General features: G+C 40.3%; 1 protein-coding gene across 2 annotated transcripts in view; it reads left to right on the forward strand.

Annotated features, from left to right (window-relative positions):
* Positions 1–312: 312 nt before the first annotated feature.
* The window catches only part of SLC27A2 (solute carrier family 27 member 2), a 52,391-nt gene continuing 31,508 nt past the window's right edge, over positions 313–21,195 (forward strand). For both annotated transcript variants that reach the window (XM_060098367.1, XM_060098368.1), the window contains exons 1-2: positions 313–790; positions 17,470–17,679. In XM_060098367.1, coding sequence (XP_059954350.1) covers positions 313–790; positions 17,470–17,679 — 688 coding nt within the window. The remainder of the gene's footprint in view (positions 791–17,469; positions 17,680–21,195) is intronic.

The raw sequence follows: 21,195 nt of genomic DNA on the forward strand, positions 1-21,195 counted from the left end.
GAGCCGCGGAGCCGCCTTCCCCGCCTTGGGAGGACCGCAGGGGCGGGCCTGGCAGGCAGGTGGCTGCACCCCGACGAGGGGGCGGGCTCAGCCGGCCGGTCGCGTCCCGAAACCCGGGCAGTCCAGACACCGCTCCACCCGCCCGGGAGCACGCAACGGCACCGGCAGCCCAGGCACTCCGCCGTCGCCCCCACCTCGCCGAGCGCCCCTGCGCCGCCAGCCAGTCGTCCGCCCAGAGCCCGCCCCGCCGCCGCGCTGCACGCCCGAAGCGCGCCCTCTGCCCTCGAGGGACCAGGAGCCCCGGCCGCCGTCATGCTGCCCATCATCTACGCGGTCCTGGCGGGATTGCTGCTACTGCCGCTGCTGGTGAAACTCTGCTCCCCCTACTTCTTCCAGGACGTGAGCTACTTCCTGTGGTTGGCCAGGATGGCCCAGCAGGCGCGCAGCTATGGGCAGCGCCGGCCGGTGCGCACCATCCTCCACGCCTTTCTGGAGAGAGCACACGAGAGCCCGCACAAGCCGTTCCTGCTCTTCCGCGACCAGACGCTCACCTACGTGCAGGTGGACCGACGCAGCAACCAAGTGGCGAGGGCGCTGCGCGATCGCCTCGGCCTCCGGCAGGGAGACTGCGTAGCCATATTCCTGGGCAACGAACCGGCCTACATATGGCTGTGGCTGGGGCTGGCCAAGCTGGGCTGTCCCATGGCGTGCCTCAACTATAACATCCGCGGCAAGTCCCTGCTGCACTGCTTCCAGTGCTGCGGGGCGAAGGTGCTCCTGGCCTCGCCAGGTGAGCCTGGGGACCGCCTCGCCCTGGCACCGGGCTCCTCCGCGCCTTGACGAGCCCGCTGCAGCGTGGCGGCGTAGGGGTTAGGAGGGGGTGGGGTTCGGCTCGGAACTGGAGGTGTAGAGGGAGGGGATGGCAGCCCTTCCTGAAAACGCCAATTAATGACCATTAGAACCTTCTGTCGTGGAAGCTGACTGTGCCAGACCCTTTTTTAGCACTACACATAGTGTTGCTGTGTATGCTCACACGGGTAGGGTTGACTTTATAGTTGAGGCCGCTCAGGCCAGAGAGGTGGTGCCTTATGCCCCAGATCACAGAATTGAGAGGAGGAGGTTAACCAGATCTATCTACCTCCAGAATCCATGTTCTTAACCAGTGCTGACAACATCTGCGTTGAAATGCAGAGGGTCATGAGTGTGAATTCCGGAGGATCCAGAGAGACTGTTCTCACCTCTGCTGCTTGATTGGCTGTGTGATCATGGGAAAGTCACTTTCCCTCCCTGTATCTTGGTTTCCTCCTCTCTAATGGCCTGCAAGGCTTCTTCCAACTCTCAAATGCTGTTAGCCTCCCTGGATTCTCACGGCAGAGAGAAGGTGACCCCACCTACTCCCCAGGGAGAAGACTTTGGTTGCCTGCTGCGGGCTCTGGTGAGCCCCCATTACATCTATAGCAACAGTGACCTTTGGTTCTGTAGTTACCTCCTGCCACATTTCAACCAGACCCGAAATGGTAACTTCATGCCCCAGTGGTCACCAGTTCAGGAAGAAACCAAGAACTTGTTACCCACAGGACTTCTGGGTTTCCCTTCCCAGAAATCTTGTCCCTGCACTTGAATAAGGACCAGGGGGTTGCTTCTCACTCTGTCAGTAAGAGGAGGCCTAACCAGGTGCAGGCTAAAAGCCACGGAGGAATAGGGAGCCAGGAAGCCTCACCTTTCTGGAATGTCTTTCTGTGCCAAGCCCTATGCCACATGCTTTTATGACCCTGAGAACTAACATATCATTACCCCCTGCCATACAACTGAGGAAACTTAAAATTCCGACCTAAGTCTGTCCAGTTTCAAAGCCCATGACTTTCCCTACGTTACGCTACCTTCCTCTAAATGAATGGAAAGTGTTAGAGCTGGAAGAGACTAAGCATCCATCTGCTCTCCCCCTTCATTTCATAGCTGAGGAAACTGAAGCAAGCTAAGGAGTTCGCCTAGTATCACACAAAGATGAGATGTCTATTCACTTGTGGGAAACCAGGAAGCTTACACACCTGTTTCATAGGGCATAAAATAAACAATCCAAAAAAAAATGAAGGCTTTGTATAAAAGTTTAAAAGCAGGGGGATAATTTTAAAGGTAGCCACATTATTTGAAGGGGATGGCTTTTCCTAGAAAATTCCCAACCATTTCTAGTTGCCTGGGAAAAGAGACAACTTCACTATTTAGTAACTGGAAGACTCTTAAACCTATTACTTTACCAGTTGATTCAGAGGAAAGTTATTAGCACAGTGATCTGTGTACCACTTCAGGAGGAATTTAAATACTTTTTACCTGCATAGTATCCCAGGCCCCCTGTGAGGGAGGTCAAAGACTGGGAGTTTTATTGACAAAGAAGCTTGGATTTAAATGACTATAATAGAGTTTGGTTCTGTAATCAAATCAGAAACACAGCCAGATATCTCCTTTCCCGCCCAGGCAACAGTCTTCTGTCACTGAGTATTATGCTTTGGTCAGCGTACATGGGAAGTATAACAAAACTCTGACATTCAGATCAAATTTGAACAGACTTTCCAGTGGACCTACAGCACTCTCTACAGTAAACTGACCTTTGAGAGAGGCCACACATTTGAAAAACATTCTATTTTTCCAAATCACTGAGAGACCATTACACAGCATGCAGAATTACACTCTGATCTGAAACGGTTCCTGCAAAGGGGGTAACAGAGTCCAAAGTTGCACGCTTGTTAATAAATGTGCCCATGCGTAAATGTGCTGAATGGACTGATTCTTAGAATTCTTTAAAGTTGGAAAGAATCTTAGAGATATTCTAATGTTATAATCCTCCAACTCTTAACGAGTGTGTTATACTGCAATAAAAAGTTTAGAAGAGTCACTTTAATGAGCGTAAGGATCACCTGGGAAGCTTATTTAAAAAAACAAAAAAAAAGATTCCTGAGCCTCATCCCCCAAAACACTGATTCAGCAGGACTGTAGTGGGGCCCAGGAAAGTGTATTTTTATAGCAAGCCCCATGCCACCCCTAGATGATTTTGAAGCAAATCATCTAAGGACTAGGCTTTAGAAACAATCAGTCTAGTTCCCACTTGTTTAATAGTTGAATGAACAAAGGCCAAGAGGGGTGGTATCAATTCCCTAGGGTCAGAGAGAGCTGGGGACAGAACCCAATTTTCTTCTCACTTCTAGGACACTTTTTATATTCTGTTACACCACCTGAACATGGTACAGAAAGATGAAAAGATTTAGAAATGTTGGAGGGGTGACAGTTCAACAGGGTTTGATTCTTTACTTCGAATTTCAGCCTCAGGGCTCACAGGCTAGTAAGAGCTCTTGAGTTTCAGCTATCTGTCAAATTCTGGAGTGTAGGTAAAGGACCGGCACAGTGGTATTTATCATGAAGATTGATCCACTTGTCATGAATCTGGGGGACTCTTCACAAAGTTTAACAGGGCTCAACCTTATTAGGCATTTCAGTACCCAATTTTTCATCAGAACTTACTATACTTAGAGAAAGCCAAAGACTCACAAACACTTCCCTGAATCAAACAGAACCACCCATCTCCCAGAGAATATAATTTTCTCTCTGTGGTACATTTCAGGATCCTTCTCCATAGAAGGGTATGATGTATGTAATCACATGGAAAAATTGCCTTCAGCTATTGAAACCCACATAATGTTGTAGTTGATAGAAACCAATTTGTTGGGCCAGTAGTTTTTCAAGCAACTTCCCAAACATAGAATATGGGTAAAACAGCAAGCCATATTTAATTTCATACAACATAGGATGTTTTGTAAAAGAAAAAATTTTTAACACCCAAAAGGGCCCCCAAAATAGTAAGTTTGCTTTGTTTCCATTTATGCTAGCATTAAGATTGTCGCTAAGCTAGCTCTTCTACTGGAAGAATAACTCATTCATCAGCTCACTGGCCAGGTCTGCATTGCACGGCTCAACATAATCATGCACAGCTCCCCCAGTGCTGGCACTACTCTCGTACAACGCTTTAGTAACAAAGATACTATGTCTTTCAAGACTGAGATCCAGAGAGGTTATAAAATATTCCAGATTATCTTTGACCTGGTTTTGCAGGGTTGTGAAAAATAAAATTGGACCTCCTTTAAACAATGTGATAAGATAAAATGCTTCCAATAGCTTTCAAAAGTGTTGCATCATTGAAAGTTCCAAAACAGGAGAACATTCTAAAACTAGTGTCAGGACCAAGGAGAACTCTCATCAAACAAACTTTTGAGGTTAGATGGAGAAAAGCAGATGGCACAACAATTTTGATATCACATCAAGAAATATTTAGAGAGTCCCCACAAGGTACAAGCTAGTTGCCATGGTGGGATGGGGAAAGAAGCTGAATTAGTTCAAGAATCTTACAGTTCAGTAGAAGAACTAAGCCACATATACACAAATGATTGTGATGCCCAGGAGAATGTGATAAGTATGCTGGGAGAGCTACCGAGTGCTGTGGAGGAAAAAGAGCAGAGGGTGAAGGCTTCTTGGGGACACTGACAACAGAGCTGGGCAAGTGTACTTATAGAGGGGGACTTCTAGGCAAGAGGAGCCCAGAGGCAGTTTTCATCAGATCCCCAACACCAGTGAGATGCTTCATGAAAGAGTTTTACTATGTAAGGACAACTGCAGGCTGGACTTAAATAATAGTCATTTTTAAGCTGTTTACTGAAGAGACTCTACTGTAGAGAAAATAGGGACTCAGAGAACCCAAGGAATGGCCAACAGCAGTGGCCTCACTTCCATGCAATGAGATGATTTTCTAGTGCAAACTTATTCAAGGATCAGGGCATAGAGATATCCTGTCTCCATTCCTCTTTCTGGGCTGCCCAAGGAGTAACTTAGATGTGTTGCTTCAATGCACTTTGTCTCAACGGCTTACAGTTTTCTCATATACCTTTGAATAATGCCCTAGTAAGTAAATGTTTGTGTCATTAATGAGTTCCATCATTTTGGTTGGCTGTAACAGGCTTTCTTCTCCAAAGTCTAATAACTATTGGGATGGGCATGACGGCATGAAAAATGATGTTAAAAAAATAAAATATATCCTAATCTGAGAAAATCCATTTAGACCCAATCTCCCCTAGGCCCAGCCTCTCCTTACCACAGACTTGTTTTACCTCCCAGTTTACTTCTGGCAGAGGGCTACAAGAGAGAGGTGCTCTCTCTCCAGGACTCATTGCCAGAGAGGGAGCTGGTGATGAGCACAAGATGGGCTGGGGAGAGTCTGTGTCTAGGATGGTAGAGGACAGAAACCCAGACATCAAATGAGGAGTATATTCAAGAGCTAGGATCCCAGCCAGGTAACCTAAGCTCTGAAGAGAGAGCTAGCTTAAGGATGTTCTCTAAAATGTTTCTTCTTGCCCTGCTCATAACTAAAGGTGGCAAGGGGGATGGTTGTACATCTCAATTCAAAAACAAAGGAGCACATTGATGGCATATTTGGGAATGCTTATCAGTTTATTTTCTTGTTTAGAAACAAGAAAGGAGTGAAGAGGTAAAAACAAAATTAACTCTAAATCAGCTGTTTATGTTATTGAATCCGAAGAAGGATAGCGTTTGAATTACTCTGCATAAGGAGTGTCATCGGCCAGTGTTTGAAAAAGACCCTCCCACAGCCTCTGAGAAATAGGGAAGTACACAACTAGTAGACAGGTGACTTGGTTGCTTATGGATATCAAATGATTATAATTATGTAAGGCCTGGAATGACCTGGTAGCCTCATGACGAGCCGTTACGCTTGATTCCAGGGCTATTTAGAACACAAGACACTTTAACTGAGAGAAGGGAAAAATAATATTAAGAAATTATATAATTATATAAATATGAGATGAGTATGTATCTCCCTGTTAAAAATCTGCTTACTCCTAGTGGGACTTAACCTTGATTGAACATCTTTCTGACCTCAGGGTGATTTGTGTTGTGGGGAAGGGGAGGGTATGCCATACCTCTATTTGAAGGGTGTTCTAGCACATCTTGTTGAGGTAAAGACTAGACACTAGGTTATTTTAATTACTATAATTCCAAACTGCCAGGGATAGAAATGCAAAATCACAGTTACAAATGGTATTTTTAAAACTATTTTCAGTCTCTAAGAGCTGTGTTAGAACCAGTTTGTTTCAGTTGCCTTTCTGAGTGAAGAAAAGATAAGCCTTCAGTTCTGATTTGTTCATCCACCAACCATTTCACATCATCCTGAAATTCTGATCAAAACCCATTTCCTTTCATTGCCTTCTTTTCAGATCTTACTTTATTAGTAAACATTCCTGGGGTGTTTTATTTAACTAACTTGGTCAGTTATCCATTCAGTGAGGCAATCTAATAGCAGAACAAGCTGCTAGATTGAATGCTTTTCCTATTAAAAAGCAGCAGGTTTAGCCAGTAGCATCTTGCCACTTTGATGATGAAGACTGATTCAGCTCACCACCTGCCCTCTCCCTCTGCTTTCTAGGAATGGGCCTGTGTACTCAGAAATTTCTCTTCTTCCCCTTCTTAAAAAAAAAAGGTTATGGGTGAGGGAGGAAAATTCCTAGGCTACCCTGATTTTTTTTCTTTTCTTTTTAACAAAATGAATTTTAACGGGGAGCAGTGATTTCATAATCAGTGACTTTCCATCATCCAAAGGTATACTGCTTTCTCTGATATTCTATTTCCATCCATAATTTCAGCCTAGACTAATGAAGAAGTGACAGATCCACTCTGCACCCTTTAGGCAACTTTCCATAAAGCTTAAAGTTATGCTCTTCATCAAAAAATGAATGAGGGATTATCCATATTACTATGTAAAGGCAGATCCACATGCTTTAGCCAGCACTGAGCATGTCAAGTAGACAGTGTCTTACGAAAAATCAAGGCACTTTACCAAAACTTGAACTTGAATGTCTAGTACAAGGAGATGGGGCTCCTAGAAGCCTGGTATAATTCTTTTCATTTTGTATATAACCTTCCATACATAGACTCACTGAGCTTCTGTCCTCGCTTGTAAAAACAGGGTTACCATCATCTATAACACAGGGTCGTTGTGAAAATTATGCGAGGTGATGTATGTAAAGCTACTATACAAATTATTCTCCACAAATGAAATTTGTAAATCTTTTATCACTAAGAATGAAAGTTGTGGTGGATGCTGTGATATGCTGCCCAAATCCCCACTCCAGGACTGAGGTACTCATTCCTCAGCTGCTGAAAGCATTGGTAGCTGGGAGCTGGCAGCTAAGAGCCTTTCCAGGGCTTGCCCTTGGTTGAAGAAAGCTGCTTTGCCCAAGGTCAATCAATACCACCCCTAATCTGCATCCAATGACTGGCTGGTGGGAAGGCACGGAGGTAGAATCCACTTCATTTCATTTGGGACAACATGAAGGGCCATCCTGGGCCCAGAGTCCCTGTAGGATCAATTGAGGGAGGCCACTGTGTGACTGCATCACAGTGCAATCTCTCCCTCTATCCAATCTACTTCCCGTGCAACCCCACAGGTGTCATTCCCGAGAGCACTCCTACACACAAATCTCAGAGTCCCAGGGAGCTCAACCTGCAACAAGTAGATTTATTTGATCTTACATGTCCCTGTTGATTGCCACTTTTATCTTAAGTAAGCAGACTTTACAGTAAGAATTACAAAAAAAAAATACATGTGTGAAGCAGAAAACATGGGGCCCAATCATGTTTAGAAAAGACACTAAATATCAAATACATAGTTAATGAGTTGCATTCACATCCAGAATTTCCCTTCAAATTTCAGTTTATATGTGTGTGTATAGATATGTTTATATAAATATTAGCATCTTTAAGGGAAGAAAGGCTGCTACCATAGGACATATGAGGTATGCCCTGACACGGCTGGCGAGCCACTGGAACCTCAAGTCAATGTCCAAATGCAAATTCTGCACCAACAGCCCAGAGGCCATGTAGGGAAATTGTGTTGGGCAGGGGCAATGGCCTTTCCTTCACATAAGCTGACCTCTATGAAAGGTCAGGGCTCACAAACCAAAAGCCTGCAGAAAGCCAGGTAGGAACATGAGGGAAGTAGAGGATACAATTTGCCAAATTGCTTGAACTGTGATCAAGCACGATACCTGCTTAATTACATCTCCCTTTACTTTTATTATTACTATTATTAATTTTTGATATATCACTAATGCCCGAGTAAATTTTCTTTTAAAAAATTACAGAAAAAATTAAAGTCCCTTTTGACCTATAATTTTTCTCTCATCAAGAGTGTTACCAAATCCAGTCTATTCGACCTCCCAAACATCTTTAAAATGCATGTACTTCTCTCTACCCTCTGCTGTTACATTAATGCAAACAAGCTTGCTCTACCAAATGGTCTCCCTACCTTTGGTCTTGCCCCCTCCAACCCACTTACCTGACCTAAGCCAGGAACCTGGTCCCAACCTACGTCCCAGTTTCTTCTCCCAACTTTCTTTCCCTCCCATTCTACACTCCAGTCAGCTTTATCCTCTTTTAGCTACTTTGGCACCATGCTGTTTGCATCTGGGTCTTTGCATAAGCCGTCCCCTCAGCCACAAACAGGCTCAGTCGATCTCAGTGGATCTTCATCTTGCCAACTCCTGCTCACCCTTCAGGTCTCAGTTTAGATAACACTTCCTCTGGGTTGTCTTTGTGCCCCTCCCCTATGCTTCCAAAACACCACCTCCCTCCCCTCCTGTGACACCTATGACACCTTATTTTAATGGATTATTTCTTTGTCTGTTTCTTCCCCCACTAGACCTGGGCTCTATGAAAACAGGGACAGTATCTGGTTTACTCACTGCTGTATCCAGTGCTTAGAACCATGCACATAGGGAACAGTCTTTAAATAAATGTTGAATAAATGTTGGGAAAGAGAGAGGAAAGGAGTGAGAAATAATCCAGGTAACTTATGAACACACTATTTAACTCAGTAGCCTCAGTCTCAGGTGAAGGGAGAGAGGGAGAAAGATTTCTTAATTCTTTAAGTAGCAGTAGAAGTTTTGTTTTGTTTTTAATTTGCTTTTGTAGTCCCTTACTTGTATGCAAGGCATACCTCTATCACAAAAATGATTTAATTTTGCATTTTATTTTATTAGAGGTTTATCAACTCACAGTATTGCAATATCTAAATCCTTAAAAATCAACAGCTTTAGCTTATTCCACTGTTTCTCCCACATTGACTAATACAATACTTTGTGCAGATTCTTTCAACTGTAAACATTTATTGGGAACTTATCTAGTGGTGGAGGGGTTGCCAAGATGATTATGTTATAATCCCTTAACCTCAAATGTTTCACTGTCAAGTAGAGGAGAAAAAGAACTGAAGCATGTCACACTACGTACTAAACACATGTGATAGAAATATATGCAAGCTCCTGTGGGAGGGCCATAGAGCTAAGTACAATGAGGCTGAGTCTTGAAGGGTGAGCAGGAGTTTTCACAGTGACTGGGGACCAGAGGGCATTCCGGGCAGATGAAATCACCTGACAAAGATAGTAAGATGTGAGAATTATGGGTACACTCACTTCACATAGATCAGTGTGGTTAGAGGAAAGGGGACAAGAGGTAGATAGAAGGAGATGACATCAGAAAAGATGGGGAGGGGGCCACAGACTGTGAAGGACCTCAGGACCTCACACACTGCATAGAGAGTGGCTTCTGTCACAAAGAAAGCCATTGAAGGATTTTAAACAGGGCAGGAACAAGAAGTTGGGGAGTGGTGTCACTGATATTGGAAGTCGGGAGAGGTTAGAGGCAAGGAGATCAGTCAGGAGGCTACTGCAATTATCAGTCTAGGAAATAATGAGGGTCTGAACCAAGGCATTGGCAAGGGACATTAGCACTCCAGTTACTGTTTTTACAACAGTAATTTTTTTTTTTTTTTTTTTTTGTGGTATGCGGGCCTCTCACTGTTGTGGCCTCTCCCGTTGCGGACCACAGGCTCCGGATGCGCAGGCCCAGCGGCCATGGCTCACGGGCCCAGCCGCTCCGCGGCATATGGGATCCTCTCAGACCGGGGCACGAACCCATATCCCCTGCATCGGCAGGCGGACTCTCAACCACTGCGCCACCAGGGAGGCCCCAACAGTAATATTTTTGATGATCTTCTCAAAATACTGAAGAACTACAGAGCAGTCAAAATACAAGAGGAGAGAAGAGCAACAAAAGGGAGAAGCTGATCTGATGGAGGGTGAAAATAAATTGACGCAGGGACTTCCCTGGTGGCACAGTGGTTAAGAATCCGCCTGCCACTCTCTCCACCATGTGAGGACACAGCAAGAAGATGGTTATCTGTACACCAGGAAGAAAGCTCTCACCAGAACCTGACCCTTATGGTACCCTGATTTTGGATTACCAGCTTCCAGAACTTTTGAACTATAAAAGAAGGTAGGTGGACAATCCTGCAGCCTGTGGAACAAAAACCACATTCACAGAAAGATAGACAAGATGAAAAGGCAGAGGGCTATGTACCAGATGAAGCAACAAGATAAAACCCCAGAAAAACAACTAAATAAAGTGGAGATAGGCAACCTTCCAGAAAAAGAATTCAGAATAATGATAGTGAAGATGATCCAGGACCTCGGAAAAAGAATGGTGCAAAGATTGAGAAGATGCAAGAAATGTTTAACAAAGACCTAGAAGAATTAAAGAACAAACAAACAGAGATGAACAATGCAATAACTGAAATGAAAACTACACGAGAAGGAATCAATAGCAGAATAACTGAGGCAGTAGAATGGATAAGTGACCTGGAAGACAGAATGGTGGAATTCACTGCTGCAGAACAGAATAAAGAAAAATGAATGAAAATAAATGAAGACAGCCTAAGAGACCTCTGGGACAACATTAAACACAACAACATTCCCATTATAGGGGTCCCAGAAGGAGAAAGGACCAGAGAAAATATTTGCAGAGATTATAGTCGAAAACTTCCCTAACATGGGAAAGGAAATAGCCACCCAAGTGCAGGAAGCGCAGCGAGTCCCATACAGGACAAACCCAAGGAGAAACACAACAAGACACACAGTAATCAAATTGACAAAAATTAAAGACAAAGAAAAATCATTGAAAGCAGCAAGGAAAAAATGACAAATAACATACAAATGAACTCCCATAAGGTTAACAGCTGATTTCTCAGCAGAAACTCTACAAGCCAGAAGGGAGTGGCATGATACCCTTAAAGTGATGAAAGGGAAGAACCTACAACCAAGATTACTCTCCCCGGCAAGGATCTCATTCAGATTTGATGGAGAAATCAAAAGCTTTATAGACAAGCAAAAGTGAAGAGAATTCAGCACCACCAAACCAGCTCTACAACAAATGATAAAGGAACTTCTATAAGTGGAAAACACAAGAGAAGAAAAGGACCTACAAAAAAAACCCCAAAACAATTAAGAAAATGATCATAGGAACATACACATCAATAATTACCTTAAACATGAATGGATTAAATGCTCCAATCAAAAGACACAGGCTTGCTGAATGGATACAAAAACAAGACTCATATATATGCTGTTTACAGGAGAACCACTTAAGACTTAGGCACACATACAGACTGAAAGTGAGGGGATGGAAAAAGATATTCTATGCAAAAGGAAATCAAAAGAAAGCTGGAGCAGCAATATTCATATCAGGTAAAATAGACTTGAAAATAAAGAATGTTGCAAGGGACAAGGAAGGACACTACATTATGATCAAGGGATCAATCCAAGAAGAAGATATAACAATTATAAATATATATGCACCCAACATAGGAGCACCTCAATACATAAGGCAACTGCTAACAGCTGTAAAAGAGGAAATGGACAGTAACAGAATAATAGTGGGGGACTTTAACACCTCACTTACACCAATGGACAGATCATCCAAAATGAAAATAAATAAGGAAAGAGAAGCTTTAAATAACACAATAGACCAGATAGATTTAATTGATATTTATAGGACATTCCATCCAAAAACAGCAGATTACACTTCCTTTTCAAGTGCACACAGAACATTCTCCAAGATAGATCACAGAACACATCTTGGGTCACAAATCAAGCCTCAGTAAATTTAAGAAAACTGAAATCATATCAAGCATCTTTTCTGACCACAACGCTATGAGATTAGAAATGAATTACAGGGGAAAAAAAACGTAAAAAACATAATTCATGGAGGCTAAACACTACATTACTAAATAATCAAGAGATCACTGAAGAAATCAAAAAGGAAATCAAAAAATACCTAGCGACAAATAACAATGAAAACACGACAATCCAAAACCTATGGGATGCAGCAAAAGCAGTTCTAAGAGGGAAGTATATAGGTATTCAAGCCTACCTCAAGAAACAAGAAAAAATCTCAAATAAACAGTTTAACCTTACACCTAAAGGAACTAGAGAAAGAAGAACAAACAAAACCCAGAGTTAGCAGAAGGAAACAAATCATAAAGATCAGAGCAGAAATAAATGAAATAGAAACAAAGAAAACAATAGCAAAGATCAATAAAACTAAAAGCTGCTTCTCTGAGAAGATAAACAAAATTGATAAACCATTAGCCAGACTCATCAAGAAAAAGAGGGAGAGGACTCAAATCAATAAAATTACAAATGAAAAAGGAGAAGTTACAACAGACACCACAGAAATACAAAGCATCCTAAGACACTACTACAAACAACTCTATGCCAATAAAATGGATGACCTGGAAGAAACAGACAAATTCTTACAAAGGTAAAACCTTCCAAGACTGAACCAGGAAGAAATAGAAAATATGAACAGACCAATAACAAGTAAGGAAATTGAAACTGTGATTAAAAATCTTCCAACAAACAAAAGTCCAGGACTACATGGCTTCACAGGTGAATTCTATCAAACATTTAGAGAAGAGCTAACACCCATCCTTCTCAAACTCTTCCAAGATATTGCAGAGGAAGGAACACTCCCAAACTCATTCTATGAGGCCATCATCACCCTGATACCAAAACCAAACAAAGATACTATAAAAAAGAAAATTATAGGCCAATATCACTCATGAATATAGATGCAAAAATCCTAAACAAAATACTAGCAAACAGAATCCAACAACACATTAAAAGTATCATAAACCATGATCAAGTGGGTTTTATCCCAGGGATGCAAGGATTCTTCAATATACGCAAATCAGTCAATGTGATACACCATATTAACAAACTGAAGAATAAAAACCATATGATCATCTCAATTGATGCAGAAAAAGATTTTGACAAAATTCAACACCCATTTATCATAAAAACTCTCCAGAAAGTGGGCATAGAGGGAACCTACCTCAACATAATAAAGGCCATCTACAACAAACTCACAGCAAACATCATTCTCAATGGTGAAAAACTGAAAGCATTTCCTCTAAGATCAGGAATGAGACAAGGATGTCCACTCTCACCACTATTATTCAAGATAGTTTTGGAAGTCCTAGCCACGGGAGTCAGAGAAGAAAAAGAAATAAAAGGAATACAAATTGGAAAAGAAGAAGTAAAACTGTCACTGTTTGCAGATGACATGATACTATACATAGAGAATCTTAAAGATGCCACCAGAAAACTACTAGAGCTAAGCAATGAATTTGGTAAAACTGCAGGATACAAAATTAATGCACAGAAATCTCTGGCATTCCTATACACTAATGATGAAAAATCTGAAAGAGAAATTAAGAAAACACTCCCATTTACCACTGCAACAAAAAGAATAAAATACCTAGGAATAAACCTACCTAGGGAAACAAAAGACCTGTATGCAGAAAACTATAAGACAATGATGAAAGAAATTAAATATGACACCAACAGATGGAGAGATATACCATGTTCTTGGATTGGAAGAACCAGTATTGTGAAAATGACTATACTACCCAAAGCAACCTACAGATTCAATGCAAGCCCTATCAAATTACCAATGGCATTTTTCATGGAACTAGAACAAAAAATCTTAAAGTTTGTATGGAGACACAAAAGACCCCGAATAGCCAAAGCAGTCTTGAGGGGAAAAAAAACGGAGCTGGAGGAATCAGACTCCCTGACTTCAGACTATACTACAAAGCTACAGTAATCAAGACAATATGGTACTGGCACAAAAACAGAAATATAGATCAATGGAACAAGACAGAAAGCCCAGAGGTAAACCCACGCACCTATGGTCAACTAATCTATGACAAAGGAGGCAAGGGTATACAGTGGAGAAAAGACAGTGTCTTCAATAACTGGTGCTGGGAGAACTGGACAGCTCCATGTAAAAGAATGAAATTAGAACACTCCCTAACACCATACACAAAAATAAACTCAAAATGGATTCGAGACCTAAATGTAAGACTGGACACTATAAAACTCTTAGAGGAAAACATAGGAAGAACACTCTTTGACATAAATCACAGCAAAATCTTTTTTGATCCACCTCCTAGAGTAATGGAAATAAAAACAAAAATAAACAAATGGGACCTAATGAAACTTCAAAGCTTTTGCACAGCAAAGGAAACCATAAACAAGACGAAAACACAACCCTCAGAATGGGAGAAAATATTTGCAAACTAATCAACGGACAAAGGATTAATCTCCAAAATATATAAACAGCTCATGCAGCTCAATATTAAGAAACAAACGACCCAATCCATAAATGGGCAGAGACGTAAATACACATTTCTCCAAAGAAGACATACAGATGGCCAAGAAGCAAATGAAAAGCCGTTCAGCATCACTAATTATTAGCAAAATGCAAATCAAAACTACAATGAGGTATCACCTCACACTGGTTAGAATGGGCATCATCAGAAAATCTACAAACAACAAATGCTGGAGAGGGTGTGGAGAAAAGGGAACCCTCTTGCACTGTTGGTGGGAATGTAAACTGATACAGCCACTATGGAGAACAGTATGGAGGTTCCTTGAAATACTAAAAATAGAATTACCATATGATCCAGCAATCCCACTACTGGGCATACACCCAGAGAAAACCATAATTCAAAAAGACACATGCACCCCAATGTTCATTGCAGCACTATTTACAATAGCCAGGTCATGGAAGCAACCTAAATGCCAAGTGACAGATGAATGGATAAAGATGATGTGGTACATATATACAATGGAATATTACTCAGCCATAAAAAGGAACGAAATTGGGTCATTTGTTGAGATGTGGATGGATCTAGAGACTGTCATACAGAGTGAAGTAAGTCAGAAAGAGAAAAACAAATATTGTATATTAACGCATATATGTGGAACCTAGAAAAATGGTACAGATGAACCGGTTTGCAGGGTAGAAATTGAGACACAGACATAGAGAATAAAAGTAGGGACACCAAGCAGGGAAAGCAACGGGGGGATGGGGGTGGTGGTGTGATGAACTGGGCGATTGGGATTGACACGTATACACTGATGTGTATAAAATGGATGACTAATAAGAACCTGCTGTATAAAAAATAAATAAAATTAAATTAAAAAAAAAAAAGAATCTGCCTACCAATGAAGGGGACTTGGGTTCAAGCACTGGTCCGGGAAGATCCCACATGCCGTGGAGCAACTAAGCCCTGTGCGCCACAACTACTGAGCCTGCGCTCTAGAGCCCGTGAGCCACAACTACTGAGTCCATGTGCCACAACTACTGAAGCCCATGCACCTAGTGCCTGAGCTCCACAACAAGAGAAGCTACCACAGTGAGAAGCCCATCCACCACAATGAAGAGTAACCCCTGGTCTCTGCAACTAGAGGAAGGAAGCCGGCGCACAGCAACAAAGACCCAATGCAGCCAAAGATAATTTTTAAAAATAAATAAAAAACAAATAAATAAATAAATAAATTTATTTATTTATTTTAAAAAAAAGAAAGAACTGAGACAAATAGTACCTTAAGGAATGATGGCCAATAGAAATTCCAGGAGAAAACTATTCAAGAAGGGAAAGATGATTACTGTGTGTTACTTGGCTCTTCAGTCATATTTACAAATAATTTCATTGTCATAATCTTGTCAGTCCTGATGATTGGTTCTAGAGCTTCTAGAGCCAACACACAGACAAAGCTAGGAAGACAGAATTATAGTCTCAGAATAGATGTAAATACCATTAACCCAGACAATAAAGTGAAGATAATAACTGTTGGGGGTGGACAAGGAGGATGGGGATCATAAATGATAAGTCAAGAGGGAGCAGGAAAAGCACATAATTTGGTGATGGAGAAGTGATTGCTGGAAGAAACAGCTAAAAAAAACTGAAAGTCATTGCCTCTAGGCAGCAGCTTTATTTGTGAGATAAGGGCCTGTTGATTTTCATTATAAACTCTTTTGTACTATTTGATTTATATTTGTCAGGTGTATGATTGTTTTGGTTAAAAAGTTTTAAAACTTTTTAAATGCATTTTTCGAGATGATATCTCATGTCTTGATGGAGACATCATACATAAACATGTGAAAAACAAAGCATATAAGATGAATCAGGTTTAGCCTCCCTAAGGTAATTCCCTGGGATATTGAGTCACCTTCCTATTAAGAATAAGCATATTGACTTCAGTTATCACCATTCAAGACAAATAAGCTTAAAGACCATCTCATCTTATGGTTTAGCGGCACAAAAATCCAAGTAGCAAATCTGAAATGTGGTTTGCATATTACATGAATGTCTTTTAAATTTTTTGACCTTGACCCACTGTAAAAACTACATTTTTGTGTGACTCAGCACACACACACTCACATGGCTGAAATAAAACTTAAAAAAAAAATACTTACCTCTTCCTGTGTGTGATATGCTCTGAAAATTTCTATTTCATTCTATTTTATTTTTTAGAATAATGGTCACTTTAAATGATTTTAACAATCCACTGCTGTATTATGATCCATAGTTTGAAAAACATGCTAATCAGTCCATTTTTTCTTAGGCCAGAGAATGTGCTTGTGAGATTTGGAGCTTATGTCTCAGATCAGCTGAACCTTCCTAGTAGAACCACTTGTTGCTGATATGTAAAAAATTGTGTTATATAAAGTTAGCTTCTATCATCTTTGTTAGTAGCATGGCTCCCCTCTTTTCACTTCTCTTTTTCCTTAAATTTTTCTTTTTTTTATCACTGGTCCTGTGGGGCACATATTAGGAATAACTATATATATATATATATATATATATATATATATATATATATATATATATATATATATCTCAGATATGCATAAAAGTCATACACTTACATAATCTTGGTTTTTACCCATATGTCCATTTGTTTGCACTTGTCATGTAAAGTACAGACTTCAGCCAACCATCTGCTGCTTATGAAACCATTAAAACCCAACCTCCCCTCAAATATTGGGATCTTGGGATATTTTCAAATTTGGTAAATTCCATGTTAAAAATGCATAACTCTAAGCATCACTATATCTACACATTTTAGCAAAGTTTAGGGAAAACAAAATCACTGCAAAATTTATTGCACTAATAGACTTGAATGAACTAATTTAATTTGTTTGGATTTTTTGTCTCATTAAATTAAGAACTACAAGCAGCTGTTGAAGAGGTGCTGCCAAGCCTGAAAAAAGATGATGTGGCCGTCTATTACGTGAGCAGAAGTTCTAACACCGATGGGGTCGACTCTTTCTTAGACAAAGTGGATGAAATGTCAACTGAACCTATCCCAGAGTCCTGGAGGTCGGAAGTGACCTTTTCCACTCCTGCCTTATACATTTATACTTCTGGAACCACAGGTAAAAATAAAGAGAGGATTCTCCAAGAAATGGACCTATCCTGAAAGTGTTAAATGTTGGGTTAGATTTTCAAATGCTCTCTTTCTTCGGCAAAACTTATCAGATAACTAATACTTCAGGGGATTTAGCTCTTTGCCTGTGGGAACTGATCTTGTTTCATAGCATATGAAACCATTTGGGTTTCTCTAAGCTATGCATATCTCCCCCTAATTGGTGTACAGAACAGATAAAGAGGTTAACCAAGAACTACAAAAATAGTTATGATGATGGATAAGATTTGGCACTGAATAGCTTGTTGGAATTTTTTTAATGATTGCTGCATTTTGATTATATTATATCCAGAGTCCATATATAATGTATAACCGATTATAAATGGACCACCAAAGAAGACTGCAGAACAATAATGGGGTTATATTTATATAAATATTTTGACCACTATCTTTCCATGCAACACTGACTTGAAGCTGTTTGGTGCTGTGGGTGTAGGATGGCTCTTAGCTGAGGGCCTAAAATAGTGTATTTCATCAAATCTAGGATGCTTTACACCTTCAGTGTAAGCTGCACCATTATTTTGTAAGCCACTAAGAGAAAACACTGCCAATTATCAGTGTTACTGGAACCCTGCTACATGGAATAGGCAATATTAAAGGTAGGATGTACTAGGTGCTCTTTTAGGAGCTTTACGGCATTTGTTCATACAATTCTCCCACCACTCTTAAGGTGGGTACTACTCTTATTCCTATTTTACAGATTCAGAAACCGATGCTTAGAGAGGTTAAGAACTTTCCAGGATCAGAAGTAGAAGTGTCATGATTCACCTTGGTAGGCTGACTCCACAGCTCATGCAACTGACCACTCTGCCAGAACACCTCCTACTTCATCCATTTAACAGCTATTTGGTGTCTGCCTATTCTAGGCCAGGGGAAATGTTACCAAAACAAATGAAGCCTGAGTGATATATTTAAGAGGAGGGCAGGAAGCTAGCACCAGCATGCTAATTATTAATATTGGGAAATTGACTATGTGAATCATTTATCTCTTTTGGTTAAAATTTTAACTTAAGCAGGTAATACAAACATGCATTCTCCTTGTAAAATTCCGTTAAGACTGTACAGAAAACCTGAACGAACTTTTTGGCCAACCAATAGATAAGGGTTGCTTTGAGCCTCATGAGGAGGGGTGGCTGGGGATGACCTATTAAAGCTGATTCGCAGAGCATAATGTCTGTCACTGTTTTGTCAAAAGTTATATATCACCATGCCAACAGAATGGTAGGATGACACCGTTAACCAAATGCTTCCACTACATCCAGACACTACCTTAATATATGGAAATTTTACCCTCATTTTTAATAGAATGGTAAAACTAAACTGAAAACTTTGGTTTTGGAAATAATTGAGATAAAACAAGCCCTTTTAGTTAGTGACTGGGTGTTCTAGTCTTAATACTCTATAGGTAAGTATATTCACAATTGCAGGTTTTGACATCACCATTGAACTGAATTCACAATTCACAATTGCAGGTTTTGACATCAAATATAAAACCCATTTTAGGGGAAAAAGAGAATAAGCAGTCTTTAATTTAATCCTATAATTCAGAATTTAGATTTAATTGGAATATAATTGGGTTGATGTTTATGTTACTTTTCTTCTTCTCTCTGAATAAAATATGTTAATTTACTCTTCTAAACATTAATTAAAAGAATTCATTTAAGCAATCAGAGAACAAAATGTTTTCCTTGTTCCTCAAAGGCAGTCAGTAGCACAAAATTATATAATAGTTACCAGATGTTCTTATTTCTTCATTAAAAATTTTAATTAGGAAAGTTTCTGAAAGTACTTCAAACCAGCAAAGGATGTGCATTTCTTTTTTTTTCTTTTTTTTTAATATAATTCAGAGATTTTACTACCTGGACAATTTTTTCCAAGGTGAATACAATTGAGTTATTGATGCTTTCTTCTGTTTCAACAAAGACCATGAATTGTGAATTGTGTTTATGATGATGGTAGTTTGCCAGCCATACTGCTTTGCCTTATAACAAATTACTTTTATTCAGGCAATATCCAGCTAAGGTACCATCAAATATTGAAGCATCTGAATCTACAGAGAATTGCCTTCCTCTTCCCAAAGCCAGTTTACCCACTCAGGTCTTAAACTCTAGCCCCAGCCCCTTGGTAATGACTTCATGCCCTTCCCAAATGAACTGACTCCCATGGGAAACAATATAAGCATACTCTTTCAATTGAGTCTTACAAAAAACTTACATAAATTATAGTTAAGAAAATGCAAATGTACTTAGTGTAATAAAACTACACTGAGATATGATTTTTCACCTTTTAGATTGGCAAAAATCCCAACATTTGAAAGGCTACCTTGGAAGGGCTATGAGGAAACAGGTGCACTCATGTATTACTGATGGGGGAGTAAATGGGGACAGCCCTTATAACAGGCAATGTGGCAGTGTCTATCAAAATTACAAAGACATATCTTTTGACCTAGCAGTCTCACACCAGCAAATTTATCCTACAGATGGAGCATCATTCATAGTGCACAGTGCCATGTGGACCAGGTTATTCACTGCAGCATCATTTGAAATTGCAAAATAATATGAATAAATTACAACACACACACAAAGGACTTGATGCAGCTGAGAGAGAGAATAAATGAATGAAAAAATAGGGGAAAGTTCTACATACAAATATGGACAGAACTCCAAAATACATTAAGTGGAGCAGGGACAAGTGCAGAAAAGTGTGCTTTTTTTAAAATGGGGGAAAGGGCAAGAACATATGAGCAAATGAGCCTATATTTGTATAAAGAAACTCTAGAACAGTACATAAGAAATTCATAAAAGTGGTTATGAAGGAAGGAGATAGGATGGATAGGCTATTTACTCTTTCTGAATCTCAGCTTTCTCATCTGCAAATTAGAGAATATAATTCTACTTATTAATTATGAGAATTAAATGAAATTTAGAAAATACAGTTGACACTTGAACAATGTGCAGGTTAGGGGTACTGACCCTCCACACAGTTGAAGATATGCGTATAACTTATAGAAGTCCCTCCATATAGGTTCCTAGGTATCTGCAATTTTTCATTCATGGATTCAATCAATCATGGATGTATTTACTATTGAAAAAAATCCTCATATAAGTGGCCCCGAGCTGTTCAAACCCCTGTTGTTCAAGGATCAACTATACCTTGCAAGGTGGTAGACCCAGAGCAGAAATTCAATAGACTTTCTTTCATTTTTCCTTAACTTACAACTGTAATAACCACCTAACTCAGAAGTCAGCAAACTATGGCCTGTGGGCCACAAACAGCCCCACCACCTGTTTTGTAAATAAAGTTTTATGGCAACAGAGCCAAGTTTGTTCCTTTTTGTGTGTGGCTGCTTTCAGCTATAATAGCAGAGTTGAGTAGTTCCAATAGAGACTATGACCCTGCAAAGCCTAAAACATTTACCATCTGGTTCTTTACAGAAAAAAATTGCCAACTTCTGGTGTAACTGAAT

This window comes from Mesoplodon densirostris, chromosome 4 (assembly GCF_025265405.1).
Source record: "Mesoplodon densirostris isolate mMesDen1 chromosome 4, mMesDen1 primary haplotype, whole genome shotgun sequence".
Taxonomy (NCBI): domain Eukaryota; kingdom Metazoa; phylum Chordata; class Mammalia; order Artiodactyla; family Ziphiidae; genus Mesoplodon; species Mesoplodon densirostris.